Genomic DNA, 21927 nt, shown 5'->3' with positions numbered 1-21927 from the left:
GGGACCACCGCTCGCGCTGAGAGAATAATCCAGTATTTCTATGCCCATTCTGTCCTTGTCAGATTTTATGAGGCTGCAAGGGAAAACATTGCTGTATTCAAAGGCGTGACACAGAGAGGAAGGGCTCCATGTTCCATAACCAAAGCCATGAACTCCCTGTTCTTCCTACAAGGGATGATTAAAGAGAGCAATAGGATTATAAGTACTCTTAACACTACTTTGTTTCAGTGTTTGCCAATCAACAGGCAGGGAATTTGTTTAACACATCGTATAGTAACTCTTTGAATGTTTTCTCTACTCTATAGGAACCACAGTTATCGCCATTAAACCAATATCCGTGAACAGATACCACGGAGAGATATCTGAGCCACCACACTTTCCTAATAGTTAGAGCCGGAAATAACTAGTATCTGAGATACTACCACATAGTAATTGTATGCAAATGAATTTATAATAGAAGCAATTGTAGTTTAGATCACTTTGGGGGACATACATATTAGTTGGACTTTCTCCACTGCTGTTTTTTCCCCTATTAAACAGCTTCAAGTCATCTACCCTCCCTCTGCCTTACAAATGCAATACGTTGCATTGCACTGGTGTCGGAGGAAAAGCCGGGTAGGGTTCTGGGCACTGAAATGTTGTCAGGGAGTCCAGCAAAATGTGTGTGTGGATTTGTATGTGACTAGACACTCAGTTATGATCAATTCATTAACTAACATTCTTCATTTTGGACCTCATCCCAAGAGATGCTGAACACACACAATTCTCATTGACGTCAAGCACTTCTCTAGTTTCAGGCCCTGACTGTGCTCATTACACCTCCAGGGATTTAAATATATAGCTTAATGTTTCCCATACAAACTAGAATTTCCACAATCTCATCTCTGGAATAACAAACAGCGTCCTGAGCCGGGATTCCATTTGTTATTACTTTCAGCCATGGAGCTATTATCTGATCTTTCTTCCACAGGAAAATCATGCATCATTGGGTAACTAGCAATACAATGTCAATATATGAAGGGCCAAATTCTGCCCTTGGAGGCACTGAGCATACAAATTTGAGGGCAGAATTTGGCCTTAGGTTTTGTCTACCACTAGGAGACTACAATATATTCTCCCCATGCAATGTAACATTTCATGTAGAAAAATTCATGATTAAAGGATAAAAGTCTCTGTTTCTGGTAATGTAATGCGTCACTGGCTGCATAACAAAAGCCAAATTATCTAGAACAAAAGCCAACTCCAAAATGGGAATTGTACATGTCTGATGATAAACCAAAGCTAAATAACTACTTTGGATAGTCACTGACTCGGGGACAATTACTGAGGTCTATTCTGTTCTCACTCAGACAGGCTCCTATTGACAGTGCTGGGAGCTTGCTTCAGTAAACCAGAAGTTAGGGAGGAGCCAGGATTTGGCCCCTTAGTGAACCCTAAATATTGCATCAATTGGTGGGGTTATTTTTGGCTTGTTCCCTCCCATCTTCTAGATGTTGCCTCCCTAATCTCACCTTCCCATCTTTTCCTTCATAAGTCTACAGTTGCTACTTGGACCAAAAGTTTCTTTCATTACAACTCTTGCTTATTAGCTACCTAAGTCATCATCCCTTATAAACCTTTTAATTCCTTTGATTTCTTCATCATCATAACCTTCCTTTGAAGGTATTTATAAGAATATTTGTTTGGTAAATAGGAGTGCTGCCAGCTTTTCTGCCGCCCTAGGCGGTGGAAGGTCCCGCCCCAAAATGCCGCCCCCCACAGAGGCGGCAGAAGGTCCCGCCACCGAAATACTGCCGCGGTGACTGCCCCCAAATTGTAGTGCCCTAGGTGACTGCCTAGGTGGCCTAATGGGTTGCGCTGGCCCTGTTGGTAAATTATCTTCAATCTTTAAAATTTAAAGGGTTCTTATCTGGAGATTATACAAACTATTATTCTGCTATTTATTACAGCTGGGCAAATTTATTGTGGCTCATAGTTTATTTGCTCAAAAATGCAGTTTTGGTCAATATTTGCAAATTTGTCAAAACATTTCAACCAAACTGAAAAATCAAAGTGTTTTGATAATATCCAGGCACATTGCCAAAACATTCCAGGTTTTCCAAATGGAGTCACAAAATGGGTGGAGATGTAGCTGTTGGTTGTCCTAATACCTTTTAGCCCATTGCTAATGGCTATGACTTGCCACTATGAAGAGTCATTGGGCCAGGCAAAGTGTGAGAATGACTCTATAGTCTGGTGGTTAAGGAACTCACCTAGGATTTGAGAAAACCCAAGTGCAAATTCAATGACTAATTAGTTATACACCGTGGGACAGCTTCAAACAGGAGAGACTGAGCAAGACCCATGCCAGACTGTCCCATCTCAGTGGCGAGGGCCCTCTGCTACCATGTGGGAGACACAAGTTGGTTCACATCAGGCAAAGGGGGGAATTAAACCTTTGTCTCCCACTTCCCAGGTAAGTGCTCTAATCACTGGGGAAAAAGTTGTAAGGAGACAACTTTCTCCCACCCCACCAAGTTGTGTTAATTTAATTCTCTTTTGCTTTTATTAAAATGCCCCAAAACTAAAAATATTTCATCAGATCAAATAAAACATTTTGTTCAACCTGAAAAAAATCCACTAATTGCCCAGCTCTGCTATTCACTGCATGGATTTAATTATACACCTCTACCTCGATAGAACGCTGTCCTCGGGTGCCAAAAAAATCTTACCGCGTTATAGGTGAAACCGCGTTATATTGAACTTGCTTTGATCCACCGGAGTGCGCAGCCCCGCCCCCCCGGAGCACTGCTTTACCGCGTTATACCTGAATTTGTGTTATATCGGGTCTCGTTATATCGAGGTAGCGGTGTATATCAGAGTGGATTACTGGGCCCCCCAGATCTGTCTCACAACCCTTTGTTCAGTAGAGGAAGTAGCATGCCCAAGAGCCATTTGTACATGTACTTGCAGTACTTAGTGTAGGACACTAGGTGACATGCAATCACCCATTACATGGGCACAAAGTTACATTTTTGCAGGTACAAGTGTACATTTTTATGGGTACAACAGGTGTGTTTTGCTAGTCCAAAGGCTGAACCAAACCCTGAAAGCCTGAATTACAAATGTATCATTTAAAAGCCCATTTCCCTATGTTGTCCAGTGATGCATTAGGTCACATTGCCGTAGATACTGCAGTTTAATAGAGATGAACAAGACTAAAGGAGGGGTGGGGGGGAAAGCCTAGTGGCCCTGCTCCATCTAGCTTTAACAAGTAATGAAATGAGATTATATTTCTTGGAAAAAATGATACAGTGACTTTGTGACGTTGTGCAGTCTATATGGTTTTATAAAAACATGTTAGTAAGTGAATATAATGCAACTGGGATATGCTTCGTGCAAAAGGTCTCTTGTAAGATATCATTACAAAGCTCGTATTCTACTGAGTGTGATCATCCTATTTGTAGAAATGTACCACTCTTGTATCTAAAACTAGAAATATAAAACATAACTCTGAGGGCCTATTGTAATTATATAAAGTGTGGGCCATTAATGATGGTTGGGAATCTTGATGACTCCCATTAACCAGGACCATTGTCTGCAGATGGCTATGTTTACCTGTTAGTCTTCCTGTATATGTGTGTGCTGGCAAGTGGGTAATGAAGTCTTGCAGTGACATGTGATCATGTCACCTGAACTGGAATCCATCTTTAACCTGGTGCTTTTCCAGTGAGGGGGAGTGGAAACCCTGAGGGATAAAGGGTTCCCGCCTTATGCAAAAGATATATAAAGGGGTGGAAGAGAACAAAGAGAGAGAGGAGCCATCATGAAGAATCCCCTAGCTATCACCTGAGCTGGAACAAAAGCTGTACCAGGGGAAAGAATTGTGTCCAGGCCTGGAAGGTGTCCAGCCTGAGAAAAAAAACTTACTGAAGCATCTCTGAGGGTGAGATTATCTGTATTCAGTTTGATTAGACATAGATTTGCATATTTTATTTTATTTTGCTTGGTGACTTACTTTGTTCTGCCTGTTACCACTTGGAACCACTTAAATCCTACTTTCTGTATTTAATAAAAATCACTTTTTATTTAGTAATTTACTCAGAGTATGTATTAATACCCAGGGGAGCAAACAACTGTGCATATCTCTCTATCAGTGTTACAGAGGGTGAACAATTTATGAGTTTACTCTGCATAAGCTTTATGCAGGGTAAAACGGATTTATCTGGGTTTAGACCCCATTGGGAGTTGGGCATCTGAGTGCTAAAGACAAGCACACTTCTGTGAGCTGTTTTCGGGTAAACTTGCAGCTCTGGGACAAGTGATTCAGACTCTGGGTCTGTGTTGGAGCAGACGGGACTGTCTGGCTCAGCAAGACAGGGTGCTGGAGTCCTGAGCTGGCAGGGAAAACAGGAACAGGGGTAGTCTTGGTACATTGGGTGGCAGCTCCCAAGGGGGTTTCTGTGATCCAACCCGTCACAAACTTCTATTATGAAAGGGAAGTGTCATTTCAATTTAGGGAGAATTTCTAGTTTCTGGAAAGGAGAGGAAGGATGACTGTGTAGTGGGCGGCCTAATTTCTATTCCTAGCTCTACCACAGACTTCCCGTGTGACCGTGAGCAAGTTACTTGGAGCCAGATTTCTGAAGATACTTGGGCACCTACTGGGATTTCCAAAAGCACTAAATGACTATCCGCATCTTTTAGTGCCTAAATACCTTTAAACCTGACTCTGAGTGACTTGAAGTCAGATGGGAAATCTTTGTCCCTCATTTTCTTTATCTGTATAATGAAGACAACACCTACTTTACAGGATTTTTGTAAAGCTTAGGAAGTGGAGATTTGTAAAATGCAATGAGCTCTGCAGAAGGCGCATAAATCCATAGCGCAGACATTTCTTATCTTGAACTTGGATGTGCCAACTCTGGAATATCCAAACGTATATCCACCCCCTAACAGCCCTGAGTTTCCATTTTCTGTATAACAATCAATTTCAAGAGTATAACAGTTTCAGAAACATTTACTTTACACTGTGAACACTTTTACACTATCATCATATTAAACATGATTAAGTTCTGGAAACACTAGTCATACATTTCAAGGTTTTATTAATCAATTCAAAATTGACATGTAGAAGCTAAATTTGCAATAAAGAATGCTTGGGTTTAACAGCATTTTGCTCCTTCCCTTAATTAGCGTGGGAATGCATCAAAAAATAGGAAGAGAAAATATGATTTTTCCCCTAGGTTGGTTTTTTTTTTGGATGGGGGTGAGGAAGGCAAATTCTAAGTTTTGACAAAATGTAATCAAGCGTTTAAATTTCAAAGAGATTGACCAGCTCTAGTTATCACCTGTAGGGGAATTAATTCCTTTGAAAATCCCTGTCTAGACACCTTTCAAAATACCAACCTTAAAAGTTAGTTTCTTACATAATGCAACACTTCAGAGTGAAATTTTACATCCAACAAGGCTTCATAAACTGTTCTAAATGATACCTCTCTGCTGAGTGGCCTCCATTACCTAGAGCTCTTGGTTTGCCACAGCAAGAGAAAAAAAATTGTGAGAGTTTTATTCTTATTTAAATAAATGTGCGGCATGATAACTCCCTGATAGCCAGTTAATTGCTAGTTACACAGGTAGCTTTAACCTCAGAAAAGGAGTAGGTAATCAGGAATTACTCCAGGGCACTCAGATGCTGACCAGGGGATTTGCAGTTTACGGACAATAGATAACAAACGGTGTCTCCCTAGGATTCTGGAGCTTTCTTATTGCCATTGCTAGGAGACCTGCCTTAATGCTTTATTTTCTAAGTATACAGTACAGTGCTATTCTATAGAGAGGGTAGGTGGTGGAGAGGAATGTCAATGCAGGAGCAGAGGAGGAGTTTCCCACACACATCCAGATACCTCACCCCTTTCTACCAAACACTGTTTCTCAGTTCTGCTTGCGTGTCATTTCAAAGACTACACGGAGGGCGGACTATGTAACTAGGAAGTGGCTCTGGTATCAGCTTGGTGAAGCTCTAGACTGTTAGGCCAGGAGCCCCAGGCTGCTTCCCTGCCCTCATAGGGAATGACAATGCAGAGCTGGCATGACGGTTATTGTTGATTAAAGTTAACAGAACTGAAAAGTGTGCCACCGCCCCCTGTCCACTGCTCCCTCCCAGCATTGCATTGTCTTGTCCTTGTGAGGGGCCAGCTTACCTCTCCAATGGCAGGTACAGCCTGGTCAGCACTCTCTGTCTCACTGTTAGGAGATGCGTGTCTCAGTTTCCCACTGGTCTTGGGTAGTTTTGCTCTTTGGGCAAACCAGAAGTCCCCCTTCCTCAGGGTAGATGAACAAAGCACAACATCAATATTTGCCTCTCAACACTGTGGGATCCCCATTAGGTCCATTTCCCAGCTTGGGCCACACCCCTTTCTCCAGGGTCTGTGTGACCTCAGCTGTCTTCCTCTGTATCAGGGTTTTGCCCCCTTGCTGTCCATAGACAATACGACCCCTTGGTTGCAGGGTATCAGCTCACCACCTCCAGGTGCAACAACTAAGGAGTAAGAGGTAGGGAAACCTGTGCTTTCCTTCTGTCACAGGCTCCAGCCACACAGCTGTCCCCTCTTCCTTCACATACTGGAATCTCCTTTGGTCTCTCCCCACTTAGGGCTACTTCCCACCTGGCTTACCTGCCATTCAACGTGGCAGCACCTCAGGCACAGTTTGTTAAACTCAGCAGCAAATTGCTATAGAGATTAATGCTAATCAGATAGGTGTTAATAGCCCAATCAGGGCATTAAGCTCTTGCAGATGGGAGAACAGAGCCTGCAGCTATAAGTGGAGAGCCAGTGGGAACTGACTGTGCTGCAAGGGACTTGCTAGAAACTATACAGCAGGACTACATTTCAGACATGGATTTACATGGGTTTTTGTCCCTACATTTCCCAGGACCCTTACACCTGGCTTTTGTGCAAGGCCATTATCCCTGCGAAGCTGAGGGGAGGGGTATGTACAAGATGGGGCAAAATAAACCCCATGGATTTTCCAGGTCCATTTTCTTTTCTGTGGATTTTCTCCTCAGTGGGAGGATGATCTGAGCCTTACATATATAAAAGAGAGAGAATGTGGCATTCGCTGCCACTTGCCATTGTTAATAACATGGAATCAAATGGCTCACTGCACCATTGGTGAATTAGGCCTGGGGCTGATGCAAATATCAGGGGCCATCTTCATAAGTGATTCTCCCTCCAGAGTAGGGAGACTGGCCTGGTCCATCTTGGTACCACTACAGGATTGGTTCTCTACTGGACATTTACTGGTGTGTCATCCAGTGGTGTGCAAATGTCCTGAGCAGTATGGCATGTGCAGCAGAAGGGAAGAGCTTTTAACAACAAATGTAACTCTTTAAAACCTGCTCTTTCAAAGGAGGAGGAGGACATTTCCCAACATGCTAAAAACTGCACTAACCTCTGAGCTCCATAGTTAGGTTTTGACTGATCCTATGAAGGCCAAACTCCCAGTGGGGGCTCTGTAGGAGCGGTTTCTGAATAAATCTGAATATAAACCTTGGTATTTGAGTCTCTTTATCAAATGGACACATGTAGGATTGCGGCTCCTTTTCTGACTAGCCATAGGTCTTAGTTACGCAGGGAGGGCCATATCCTGGAATTTCAAAGAGCCAGGACCGTGTATGTATAGATAAAGTGCTACCTATGTATTCATTCACAAAATATAGTGATGTAAATAATGGAAAGCAGAAAATAAAATATTATAGAAAAATACACAGCCAATTATTAACCAGTTCTTCCCCCCCCCCCCCCCCATGTCCAGAAATGACAAACCCCACCTTCCGTCACTCCTGGAGACAACATACAATAACCCAAACTTTTTTCCTCTTCTGTATCCTCCATTTGTCTAAACAATGAGGAGAGTTGACTTTCAGCTCCGGATTATTTTCATAACAGAAATGATTTAATGATCTCAGTTTAGTAATATTCATTTATCCACATCATGACACTGCAGCACAAATTGGCACAATTACAGGTCTCTTCCCAGGAGCATAGTGCTGGAATCTCTTGATGGTGCAGTTCAGGACTGCCGTGTATTTCCAGAGATCTAGTCAGAAACATGAACACTTTGTGGGTGTGCTTTGTCTGGCTTTTGCCAGTCCTCTCACAGGGAGTAAAATTCAGCAACAGAGCCAAGATTATAAAAGAAGATAGGTTAGAAAAGTCCACATGACCAAATGTTTGCTGGGATGATCTGTTATAGCAGAGACAAATTTTGTATTCCACCATTTGTGGGCGAGTGAAAAGTTATTTTGAAGGTTCCGCTCATCAGGCAAAAACAGTCAGGAAATCTGAGTCATCAGGCATGTCAGGGAATGTGCCATCCTGCCAAGGAACTGAAACCCTCACGTGAGCCTCCCTCCAGACTGCTGCAAGTTCCAGTCTGAACTAGCTTCACCCTACTGCCAGAGGGTGGAATAATGTGATAGTCAAGGAAAGTGCTTGGCGGGGGTGTGTGGAAAAGCACAGGGAACTGCCTCAAAAACCACTCTTCCATTCATGTCTTATAAGCAAGTACAATCCTGTGCACTCAGATACAATACAAGGATGGCTCCTTTGCCACATACACTAAGTCCCTTTGAGACTTAATCCACCAAGCCCAGCTGACGTGGATGTTCAGAGGGTCGTCAGTTGCTAGGTTACAAAATGTACTGGCTATTTAGGCCCAGGCAGCTGGGTGGTAGTCACATCTGGTCCTCTGGGTCTCTGAAAAGATTAAACCACCTTTTCCAACCACCTCATTAAATATGTAGCATGTAGGGGAAACTGAGGCACACATACTATCCATACAAAAAATTAAGAAAAAATCCTACTTTGTCACATATAGTAAGCAACAGTCCCCTTGCTATGGGCAATAAATCCCTTTCTGGCTGGTATAGGACAAATTATGCCCTCAGTGCCACCCTATGCAACCCCACTAATCTCAAAGGGGTTACACACACCTTAAGTCAGGGCCCATGAATCATATGTGGAATAAGAGAGGAAGGATTGTCCAGAGGTTAGGGCATAGTCTAGGACTTGGGAGACCCAGGTTTGAATCCTTTGCCAACAGATTTCCAGTGTGACTGTGGGCAAGTGGCTTAGGCTACATCTACACTAGATGTGCTACAGCTGCGCCAATACATCTGTGCCACTGTAGCACTTCTGATGAAGATGCTCTAAACTGACAGGAGAGAGCTCTCCCATCGGCTTAATTACTCCATCTCCCACGAGAGGTGGCAGCTATGTCGGCGGGAGAAGCTCTCCTGCTGACATAGCGCTGTCTACACTGGCACTTAGGTCGGTGTAATTTACGTCACTCAGGGGTGTGGTTTATTCACATCCCTGAGTAACACCGAAATAAGTTCTAGCGTAGACAAGGTCTTAGCCTCTCTGTGTTTCCCGTTTCCATCTGTAACACCGGGATAATACAGTACTTAGATAATACTTAGTCCTGCCATGAGGGCAGGGGACTGGACTAGAAACTAGATGACCTCTGAAGGTCCCTTCCAGTCCTATGATTCTATGATAACAGCACTACCCTATCTTACTGGCATGCTGTGGGGATAAATATGCTAAAAGATTGTGAGGCATTCAGATACCCTGATAGTGGGGGCCATGGCAATACCTAAGATATTTACAGTGTTGTAGCCATGTTAGCCCCAGGACATGACAGAGACAAAGTAGGAGAAGTAATATATTTTATTGGACCAACTTCTGTTGGTGAAAGAGACAAGCTTTTGAGCTACACAGAGCTCTTCATCAGGTCAGGTCAGATAGATAGAGCACAACAGTTCTGTTTTATGATCATTTTTGAGGTTCCAAACTTTGTTTTCGTTCCGCATTTGAACAAAAAGGAAAACTTTTGAACATTTTTGTGAAACGGAATTGTGGGGAAACAGCCGTTTTTAGAGCAAATGGCACAGGTTTTCAGTTCTCCACTGGAAATGACTGAAGAGCCCACCATGGACATCAGCATCCTTCCCACTGAAAACGTCAAAATCACTATGTCGCTGTGAGACGTTTTGCTTCAACGAAGCAGCATACTTTGATAAAAGAACATTTAGTTGAAAATGTTCTGACCAGTTCAAAGAGAGAGCGAGGGGAGAGGCAGTAGATCTGCCCGGTCTAGCTGGAAAAGCAGAAAGATCCTGCATTTCAACTGGAGCAGGACTGTGTGGACCAAAGCGAGCGTAAGGAATTGGTTGACTGAGATGTAGCCACCTCTGTTGGGAGGTGATCTGGCAGTGGTAGGAAAAGAGCAGAAAAGAAGAGAGAACAAGCAGTTGTGGTGGAAGAACAGGGAGGGATAAAGGCTTGCGAGTTAGCCGCCTAGGCAGTAACTCCAGGAAGTTGGTGAATATGGGAATGTGGGCACACACAGTGGCAGCCCAAAAGACTGTTAGCCAGGGGCTTGCAGATTTATACCAACTCACAAAGTAAATGATTACAGAGCCAGGCATGCCCCCTGCTGGCCTGAGAAGGCTAGAAATGTAAGAGATTATATATATATATGGGCAATTGCTGTAAAAGCCCTTGCTTTGCGAGGCCAGCCTTGAAAACAGCCTTAACTGATTGCTAGGGGTAGATGATATCCACTGATTCCCTCCCCCCCCCCCCTCGACAGATCACAGGTTATTTGTGGTCTCCATACAACTGCCTAGGGCTGCCCGTCGGAGTCCACGATAAAAATGGTCACGGGTCCCAAAGTTTTCAGTAAGATGCCGTTTCAGTTTGTGGGTGTGGGAGGCATTGCCAGATGGCCACTGCTTGCACCAGGGCTACAGACTCCCTTCCATCCTGCAGCCTAAACCTGAGCCAGCTCCTCTTTTGAGCAGCCAGCATGACCTCTGGCCACCAGCAGGAGAGTATGAGAGGCTAGGTAGTATAGTACTGTGGCTCTGAGCCTTTTCAGACCCCTGTACCCCTTTCAGGCATCTGGTTTGTCTTGCGTACCCCAAGTTTCACCTCACTTAAAAACTACTTACCGGTACTTACAAAATCAGGCATAAAAATACAAAAGTATCACAGCACACTATTACTGAAAATTTGCCGACTCTCATTTTTACCATATAATTATTAAAATAAATCAATTGGAATATAAATATTGTACTTACATTTTCAGTGTATAGTATATAGAGCAGTATAAACACGTCATTGTATGACATTTTAGTTTGTACTGACTTCGCTAGTGCTTTTTCTGTAGCCTGTTGTAAAACTAGGCAAATAGCTAGATGAGTTGACGTACTCCCTGGAAGACCTCTTTACCCCCAGGGGTACGCGTACTCTTGGTTGAGACCCACTGGGCTAGTGAAGTAGGCATGGACAAAGAATAAAGCACTCCTGCAATTCAGTCCCAGCTTTGACACTGATTCCTTGCCCTTGGTTAGCTCACATAGCATTTCTCCTTAGCTTTCCCATTTAGGGTGACCAGATGTCCCGATTTTATAGGGACAGTCCCGATTTTTGGGTCTTTTTCTTATATAGGCTCCTATTACCCCCCACTCCCTGTCCCGATTTTTTACACTTGCTGTCTGGTCACCCTATTCCCATTGCACAATGGGGATAATAAATACTAATACATCTGAAGAAGTGCTGTGACCATTAAATACTGTGTATGCTGAGTACTCTACATGCTTAAATTCACCAAAATGAATACAGAACCTTCCACTGGCAGGGAGCAGGCGGGGTCCAAAGATCCCCTTCCAAGATGATTTTATTTTAAATGTTTGCAGCTACATGCAGGACCCCTCCCATCCCACCCCCACAAGCAGCTGCACTCGACTCTTGCAGCCAGAGGCAGGGGGGAGGTCTAAGGATCTCCCACCCATTGCAATACACATTATTTTAAATGTAAAACATTCAGTTAGATTTGGGGGCTAGCGCAAAAAATCATCTCACTAGCCCTCCCAAAAATTCTCCTCACTGGCTCTGTGCATAGTGATGTGATCATGGAGGGCAGGATTTGGTTACATTGGCACAGCCCTCCTCTCCCTTTGCCCCCCAAATAAAAAGCAGAAAATAACTTGGGAGGTGGGGGCGGGGGGGGGGGGGGAAATAAACCAAGCTAACACGATCCTTTTCTAGAGAAAAAAAAAAGGCTGAGATTTTTCAAAGCTGGCTTGTCAGTGGGAAGGTAGATACACATCTTCCACCAATTTCAATGGGATCAGTGTGCCTAAACCCCCTAGGCTGAAATTTGAAAGCCTCCTATGTGTTTTCTTTCTCCACCTCTTAAGGACAAAAGCAAAATCCAGATGTCTGGAATGATCAGTGAAGAGGAATAATAATTAAGAGGCCCAGACACCCTTCATGCAACCCTTTATAGCTTTGCTTCTATGTGCTAACCTGGATTATCCCAAAGCAGCGTGTGAGAAGACACTCAAGTCAGCTCTTTTTCTTAATAATGAAAATTGCTCCATTTAACAGTTTGGAAATTGTGTATAGGAAATTATTATGGAAAGTAAGGGAATCCCAGAAACAAGGTATTATTTCAACATAAAGTTATTTGCCCAGATCAGAAGAAACCGTATATTGAGGAAAAAGAACAGGAGTACTTGTGGCACCATAGAGACTAACAAATTTATTAGAGCATAAGCTTTCGTGGACTACAGCCCACTTCTTCGGATGCATATAGAGTGGAATAAATATTGAGGAGATATATATACACACATACAGAGAGCATAAACAGGTGGGAGTTGTCTTACCAACTCTGAGAGACCAATTAAGTAAGAGAAAAAAAACTTTTGAAGTGATAATCAAGATAGCCTAGTACAGACAGTTTGATAAGAAGTGTGAGAATACTTACAAGGGGAGATAGATTCAATGTTTGTAATGGCTCAGCCATTCCCAGTCCTTATTCAATCCTGAGTTGATTGTGTCTAGTTTGCATATCAATTCCAGCTCAGCAGTCTCTCGTTGGAGTCTGTTTTTGAAGTTTTTCTGTTGTAATATAGCCACCCGCAGGTCTGTCATTGAATGGCCAGACAGGTTAAAGTGTTCTCCCACTGGTTTTTGAGTATTATGATTCCTGATGTCAGATTTGTGTCCATTAATTCTTTTGCGTAGAGACTGTCCGGTTTGGCCAATGTACATGGCAGAGGGGCATTGCTGGCACATGATATATATATATTGAGGATGGATGGATACAAAACAGCCACTAGGTGTCACTGATAATCTTCGAAAACACAACGAGCTAGGGTTTGTGCAGCAGCAGAGCCCCAGGTCTATTGACACAGCTGTTCTAACACAAGAGGGTGTGTTTTCCACGATGATTATCATAATGTGAACCCCAGCTAGCCTCTCTCGAGACTCCCGCCCCACAAATCTGAGTTGCGCAATGTACTGTAGCATAGTTAGAATAAAGGACAACGTTTGCAGCAACCTACACATGTTCTTTGGATAAATAAATACAAAATAAACCCCAATTTATCTGTAGGACTTGGGGCCTCAGCCATCATTTCATCTGCTTTAGGCCTAGCCAAGGCAAATGCCTCACATGCCAGAAGTCAAGATTTCTTTTCTGGGCAGAGCAGACATTTCCCACTCTGTTTCTCTCGGACCCTCTCTCCCTGACCCCACATGACACCCTAATGTGTTTTGCTGCCCCCCCCCCATCTCAGTGAGAATTGGATGGGGCCCTAAATCCCAGTTCTCCATATACGGTGGGGCAGCATTGTACTCAGTGAATACCTATAGAGGCTGATTATTTCCTCTGGGTTTTTGCTGATGCTCTGAAACTCAGACTGCTAAACTAATGTAATAGGTTATAAAGCCAGAAGGGAGTGCTGTGTTCATCTAGTGACCGCCTGGAGGCCTTCCCGGACTGGAGTCCTGTTCAAATACAGCAGATCTTTTAAAAAAACATCCCAAACTTGATTAAAAATTGCCAGAGATGGAGAATGCACCACAGCCCTTGGGAAGTTGTTTCAATGGTTAATTCCCCTCATGGCTAAAAATTAGCACCTTATTTCCTGTCTGAATTTGTCTAGCTTCAATATCCAGCCATTAGATCTCGTTAGACCTTTCTCTGCTATACTGACGGGCCCATTGTACATTTTTTGCACCCAGGTAGGTGCGCCTAGGCTACGTCTACACCAAGAGCTAGGGGTGTGACTCCCAGTCATGTACACACACTCGCGCTAGCTGGATGAGAGCTAGTGCGAATATAAACAGCAACAGAGCTGCAGTAGCATGAGTAGCGGCTGCAAAGGCACGGATTAGCTGTGCCTCCACTGCCACTGCCCACACTCCCGAGGCTACACTACTATTTACCCTCACTAATTCTCACCCAGCTTGCGTATTTTGTACATGAACTGGGAGTCACACCCCTAGCTCCTAGGGTAGATGTAGCCATGGACTGTGATCAAGTGGCCCCTTAACCTTCTCTTTGTTAAATTAACTAGATTGAGCTAAATTAAACAGCTTGAATCTCTAACTGTGACACATTTTCCTAGCCTTTATTTCCAGTCACAGTTTGTAAAGCATTGAGATCAATGCATGAAATGCACCATACAATCCCGTAAGGTCCAGATCTTCAAATGTATTTAGGCCCCTCACTCTCATTGCTTTCCATGGCAGTTAGGGGTTTAAATTCCTTTGAGGATCTGGGCCTCAGTGAACAGTCACAGCCAAAGTACAGTCTCAGCGAAGACTACCAGTCATCAATGCAGCTTGACGATTATTTATTTCTACTTACTAAGCAGCTATGCCAAGCTCTAGACTACCGTGCATTACATTTTCCTACTCTGATTGCACCTGACTTCCACGGGTAACAGCTATCAAAGAGATGAGCCTCAAAGGCATATTCTAGAATGAGTTTTGCTAGACATAATGTTAATTAAAGATATTGCAAAATCAAAATCTAAGGAAGCCCTTTCTCACATACACAACTTGCAGTGTTCTTCTTCCAAAACAGATTGATTGGGTGGTTCAGGATATATGTCTCTTTTTCAGATGAAGGGCAGATCCGCAGCTGGAGTAAATTGGCCTATTGAATTCAAAGAGTGACACTGATTTGCACCAGCTGAGGATCTGTCCTGATAACAGTAGCGTGTTTTCTTACTAGCTTACATTTTGCTACCTACACGGCAAGTTAAAAAAAATGCAGACACATACCATTTTGTAGCCACCTGGAAGAATGATCATGGAAGAGAAAACAGCTGGGAAATGAGGCAGTACCTTTCTTTAATCAAGATCGCAGAAAAACTTGAGGTGGCCTTAAAGACCGAACTATGTGTATTATATGAAGTTATTCCCTTCACTGCATCTTCTATACCCCCATTACTATAAGGCATCTTCCCCCACAACCCCTCTCTACTCACTCCAGCTGTCTTTCCCCCATCTATGTTACAGCTTGACACAAACGCCCTCATATTGTTCAGTCTTTCTTCTTTGGCCAAACACTTACCAATCAGAGATTGCAGATGTCTCGTCAGATGTTTTTAGAGTCAGTGTAGTCCTGGTGGCACTACTGATTTCTTCTGGGGAAGAATGAAACTGACTGACTTTTTGCCTTTCAGTGCTGGTGCTGCTTTAATAGGCTTTGTCTTTGAGTTGCAGCTCTATTGTCCTCCCACATCCAGATCCTTGAAAATCTTGGCACCCTCCATCAAGAAGTAGCTCAGCATTGCTCCTTTTCCCTCCCTACTAGATTCTATGCCAGATTCCTGTGCTATATTTGCCAAGTATCTTAGACATTTACAGTGTGTCTATCAGCATTAATATAGGCGCTTTCTCACTCTGCGAAGTGGCACATCCCCACCATCCTCTCCCTCTCAAAAGGGAACTACTTCTAGGGACATGAAAGGGAGAAGCCTTGGTTCTAACATGGAAGCCAAAGAAGCCCCTGGGGGTGGGGTAGGACAGAGATTATAGAATGACAGTGAAAAAAGTACACCTGTTTAGTAAGAAACACGGTGGTTGAAAGTTTCTCTCTGGGTGTGCTGCCCTGAACCACTAACAATTAACAACACCACCTTTCATCCAGCATTTCAAAACACTTTACAAGCAAGCAAGCCCTACAACCCTCCCTGTCAGGTAGACAATGCTGACTTCATTTTATAGATGGGGAAACTGAGGCACAAAGCACTTCTGCATAAAATTTTCAAAATCATCTAGGTCTTTAGGAACCAATGAGACTTAGGAACGTTTGAAAATTGAATGAGTGAGTTAGTGAAAGAAATGAAGATGGCACCTAGAACTCATTGATCCTTGTCCCATGCTCTAACCATTAGAAGACACTTCCTTGATTATTTTCACTTAACAATGGAAAGACACATTGAAAGGTTTTTTTTAATGGCCTCTAAATTTACAGCTGGCCCATGTTCACAGGTAAACAACTTATGAATGCAGCAGCCAGTAGATAGCTCACCTAGCAACACAATTATCACATACAAAGACTGCTTATCTAAAGTGGAGTGTGTGGGATAGGAGAGGGGGGTAGTGAACAGAGGCTGCCTATGCATAATTGGACCCATGAATTTAGAGCCTGGGTTAGACCCTTTAGAAAAGATGGCCCTCAATGTATTTTTCTCCCCCATTCATTTAATGAAAACAAAATGTGCAGACTGCCTTTTTCAAATGTTGTTTTCTTGTACAGTGGGTAAAACTTAATGCTAAATGCCCACCTAGCATTGGTCGAAACTTCTCAGGCTAGTGTTACGTGAAGTGGTGGGACCAAATCTGAATTCATTTAAACCTGTGCAGCCTCACTGAGATCAAACAGGACCACTCAGGTTGGTCAAGGGAAGAGTTTGCCAGTTCCTAGCTGACCTCCCTTCCAACTTGCAATTTTTCAGATAGCTTTGAGCTGATTTACGTAATTAATGTTCCAAACGTTCCAACCATGCAGGCTCATTCATTCAGGAAGATCCCTTAAACCCCACTGGGTGGAAGGATGGGCAGCTCACAAAGGGAGGGCGCCAAAGGGGATGGAAAATAGCAGGGATCAGGGCATGGCTTGGAAAACAAGGAAATATCTTTAAGCAGTTAGCTCCTGCTTAATGTTTGCAAACAGGGTCCCTCGGAGCACACTGCAAAAGCAAAGCTCCTGCGGTCATGGTACTTTCATACATACTTTATCGAAACAGTTATATTTCAGCAGCTGGCACGTATACAAAATGACACACCTGCAACACAGGTGATTATTAGAGATAGCGAAAGCACGGCACTGATAGCTCTGGCTATTAGGGCAGGCTTAAGGTAATCTGGGGACACAGACACACAGGAACATACGAGGGTTCCATACCATGGCTCCAGTCCTCCACTGTGGCCCCTCCCCTCACTTGGGGTAGCAGGAATGCTCCTCCCCCCCCCCCTCCATCCAGAGAAGCAGGCGCACTAGTGTGGGGCCTTCTTTTCTTTCTCTAGTGGAAGCAGCAGGGGTCTCCTCTTTCCTTCACCCCCACCCCCATTTTACCTACCCCAGTGGCACTCTTCTGCTGAGTGGTGTTGGTGGGACCTGACAGAACAGTGGATCCTTTAACACCCCATTAAAATGCGTGGGACAGTTCACCCCTCAGAGCTATATGTGAAAGGTTGGGGCAGGTCACACATTGCACTTGTACCTTGCTCTGAAACTCTTTGTGGCAGGTTTAAATCAAATCCCGAGGCCATTATTTTAAGGAAGTTATTTTACATCAGGAAGAGTTTTTCAGACCTGATCCTTCAGGTTTTATCTTACTCTAAGTCTGGGTGAAGGGGTTTAAAATGAAACAGTCAACAAACACGTGCAAAGGCAGTCTCTACCAAAGACCCTCTTATGAACCAGTATTTCAAGTTTAATTTAAGACTGGTGAACAGATTAACAAGGAATACTGTAAATACATCAGAAACAGAAATGATGACATTAAAATAACTTGTGATAACTAGTTGTCCCACTCAAAACATTCACCCTTGTGTAGTATAGTATAGCCCAGGGATTGGCAACCTTTGGCATGTGGCCCATCAGAGAAATCCACTGGCAGGCTGGGATGGTTTGTTTACCTGCAGCGTCCGCAGGTTCGGCCAATTGCAGCTCCCACTGGCCGCGGTTTGCTGTTCCAGGCCAATGGGGGCTGCAGGAAGCGGTGGCCAGCACATCCCTCAGCCCGCGCTGCTTCCCGCAATCCCCAATGACCTGGAAGGGTGAACCACGGCCAGTGGGAGCTGCGATTGGCCGAACCTGCGGACGCTGCAGGTAAACAAACTGTCCCAGCCTGCCAGTGGATTTCTTTGATGGGCCACATGCCAAAGGTTGCCGATCCCTGGTATAGCCCCTGGAGGCAGCAGCCACTAGGGGGCAACATAACACATTATAGGGCACTTCTTGACTTCAATGCAAAGCATAAAATACATGAAAAAACACAACACTATAGTCCTTCCAACACATTGATTCTTTAAATTCTTAAAATTTAATTTGAATTAACAACTTTGTTTAATATTTTTACTTTATAACAACTTTCCTTTCGCTCACATGACATATATATTATAAACGTTATCACCCAAAGATATGAACAAGGATATTTGACTATAAAATATCGAACCCATGCAGTATATTAGCTAGCTTGCATTTCTTAGTGGAACAGTAACACTGGCCAGACTTTTCAAGAATTCCATGAATTTCCTGGACTAATGGCTGTATATACAATTCCCCAATTAAAAAAATTGAGATTGCAAGATTCCTTATTAATATTTTATGATTATTTTGCTATTACTGTACACAAAACTCCAAAACAAAGCCACGAGTGATATTTACATACAGTACTACAAAAATGACACAAAAGCTGAACTTTTCAATGGGACTTGAGTAGCCAAATCTCCTACTTGGCTTTGAGAAGCCCAGCTAAAACTGTAAGGTAACCCAGTACGTTCCTGAGTGAATGATCACTTTAATATAGTTCTTGCTTGCAGACAAGTCACGCTTTAAATAGTGCACTGATTCCCTTCGAATGGAGTTGTGCAAACCTACTGTGGGATGTGTCAGTTTGTTTTCCATTCCCTTTGGATACAGATGGCCCAGTCGGCCTGGTTTAACTATTTACATGCAGTCTGCTCCCTTGCTTTATTTTAGAGGATTAAAGATCAGGCTGTTGCCCACCTCTTTTCCTTGAATCTGGGTATGTTTGACATCACGACTGAGGCAACTGGAGGCAGTTCAGTTTTGATCTAAATCAAATAGCCCATTCATGACAGAAACCAGAGGAAAAAAGAAGTTCCCCAGAGTGTCAGCAATCATTTGGATGGGACTGCAGGCACTTTGGGAGGCAAACCTGCCTTACTTCCCATTGGCTGCACCCACACAAATGTAAAAGCAACAGAAAAAGTGTCGTTTCGCAGAGACAAGATGCAGGCAATCCGTACACCAGGTACAGAGTCTCCAATATGCTGCAAAGTTGTGCTCTGCAAGGCGGCTACGACCATGACAATGCAGTGGGTTTGTTTGTTTGTTTTGAAGGGGGGTATTGTGCCACCACTAAATCAGTGATTTAATTTGCTGGGCAACAATGTCCCCCCATTCCACAATGCTACTGTAACATGAGGCTAAGGCTTCAGGCATGAAGGGACAGTAGATTTCTTCCCTCTCTAAACAGTCCTGTGCATAGTCCATTTACTTTGAGTAGGTTGGAGGATGCTGAAAATACGGCTGAGCTATAATCAATCTTTAGCCGACACACAGGAACAATTTTCACAGTGTAGTAACCCACTATAATGTAGAAGTAAGCTTTGCTCCAGCGAGCACTTAACCACTGCTTACATTTACACAGGTGGGACTACCCCCTTTATGCAGAATGTTAAGCACATGTGCAGATCCTTGCAGGAATAGGGCCTAAATATGTCAGTTTGAGTCATTAATGGCAGGCTGTTTATTCTGGGTTTGAAGGGGGATTTGGCGCTCTCCAAATAGATGGAGTGATCCAAAACATAACTTTATTGATGTCAAGTAAAACAATAATAATAGAATTATAGAAATGTAGGGCTCAAGAGGTCATCTGGTCGAGAGGTTCTCAAACTGGGGGATGCACTCCTGTGGGTGGGGGCGGAATGTATTCTGGGGAGCATGAGATGCTTTAGAGGAAAAAAAAACTTACTGTGCCCGTTTAGAGCTGGGTGGCAGGAGAGTGGTGGCTGCTGAGGGTAGTGCCGTCAGCAGAAGCAGCACAGAAGTAAGGGTGGCAGTGCCATCCTATGCCACCCTTACTTCTCTGCTGCTGGCGGCAGCACTGCCTTCAGAGCTGGGAGTCCGGCCAGCAGCCGCTGCTCTCTGCTCTGCCTTTGGAGCTGGGCTGCAGGAGAGTGGCGACTGCTGGCCAAGCACCCCATAGGGAGGGCATACACTACAGACACAAAGAATGGAGGCGCAATCAAATACATTTGAGAACCACAGATCTAGTGCATCACTCCACACTGAGGCAGGATTAAGAATACATAGATCAGCCCTTATAGGTGTTTGTCTAACCAGTTCTTAAGAACCTCCAATTATGGGGGTTCCACACCTCCACTATTAATCTGTTTCAGTACTTAACTATCCTTCCTGTTCGAAAGTTATAGTTGGAAAGTTTTTCCTAATATCCAATCTAAATTTCCCTTCTGTGGAAGGACTCCACAGAATTCATGACTTCCAAAGGGCTAGCCTATCCACTTCCTATGGCATTGGGCATGGGAAAACCGACAAACACATTGCACAAGAAGTGAGCTAACGCTTGGTATCCATTCCTGAATGAAGAACTTTTTAAGAAAAGGACTCCATCCCTATAAGGTTACAAAATTATGTGGAACCTTCTGTTCCAGACTGAGAAAACTACACGAAATCTAGTGCTGTCGCTGTTTCCTCAAACCTTCTTTATGGTGGGAGAAGGTGAGGTGGTGGTGGTGGTGGGAGAAAACCTAGTACAGTAATTGTGCAAGAGAGACAAGGTGGGTGAGGTAATAACTTTCATTGGACCTACACCTGTTGGTGAAAGAGACAAACTTCCAACAGAAGTTGGTTCAATAAAAGATATTACCTCAGCCACCTTGTCTCTCTACAACCCGGCTACAACGACACTGCATATAGTAATTGTGCAATGCACTGGGTAAAAATTACACATATCCATACAAAGTAACCATCAGTTTCCATTTACAAGTAATGCAAGAAACAGCAGACAAAGAACAAGTAGTTTTCTCTTATTTACTCTTGGGGTTCTTCAACTGACCATATTGGACCAAAAATAAGTTTGTCCTGAAAACAGAAGCATAAGAAAAATTTTACCTTGTGTGTTAAGATTTACAGCCAAATCCTGCTCCAGGGTTCATGTGTACTCTCTCCAGACCTAGTAGCTGGGAATCTAAGGGCTGTCCTTCCCAGGAGATTTTATTTGTGAAAGGTAACCTCATCTCAGTAGATCTCAAAAAGGGAAAGAATACAACCTTAGCCATTGGTAAATATGCCAGTCCCTCAGGATTGCAAAGGATGATCAAAGCCATTTTCTTTAAAGAACGTAGGCCCAAATCCACAAAGCTATTTAGACACCTACCTCCCACTGATTTCAATGGCACCTAAATAGCTTTGAGGTTCCAGGCCCTATCCCCTATCAGGAACAGATTCGGCCACGCTTACATTGAGTACTCCATGGGCATTTCAGTGGGATTGTTGGTAGAGCACACTACCAGTGTGGCAGAATCTGGCCTTCAAAGTGAGACGCTAATTCTTTCTGTAGGATTTCAACAATAACTCATAACAAATCACAATTTAATGTTTTTTGTCCAGGGAACGCTAGGTTGGATAATCTAGACCAGGGGTCGGCAACCTTTCAGAAGTGGTGTGCCGAGTCTTCATTTATTCACTGTAATTTAAGGTTTCGTGTGCCAATAATACATTTTAACACTTTTAGAAGGTCTCTTTCTATAAGTCTATAATATATAACTAAACTGTTGTTGTATGTAAAGTAAATAA

General features: G+C 43.5%; 1 protein-coding gene across 2 annotated transcripts in view; it reads right to left on the bottom strand.

The window, feature by feature from the left end:
* Nucleotides 1-18176: 18176 nt before the first annotated feature.
* CARD19 (caspase recruitment domain family member 19) overlaps nt 18177-21927 on the bottom strand; it is a 49773-nt gene continuing 46022 nt past the window's right edge. For both annotated transcript variants that reach the window (XM_065551016.1, XM_042849778.2), the window contains one exon: nt 18177-21213. Coding sequence is in view for 1 of the 2 variants with exons in the window: in XM_042849778.2 (XP_042705712.1) it covers nt 21179-21213 (35 nt within the window). In the remaining variant the exon portion in view is untranslated. The remainder of the gene's footprint in view (nt 21214-21927) is intronic.

This window comes from Chrysemys picta, chromosome 7, assembly GCF_011386835.1.
Source record: "Chrysemys picta bellii isolate R12L10 chromosome 7, ASM1138683v2, whole genome shotgun sequence".
Lineage (NCBI taxonomy): Eukaryota > Metazoa > Chordata > Testudines > Emydidae > Chrysemys > Chrysemys picta.
This window is presented reverse-complemented; position numbering and strand designations above follow the sequence as displayed.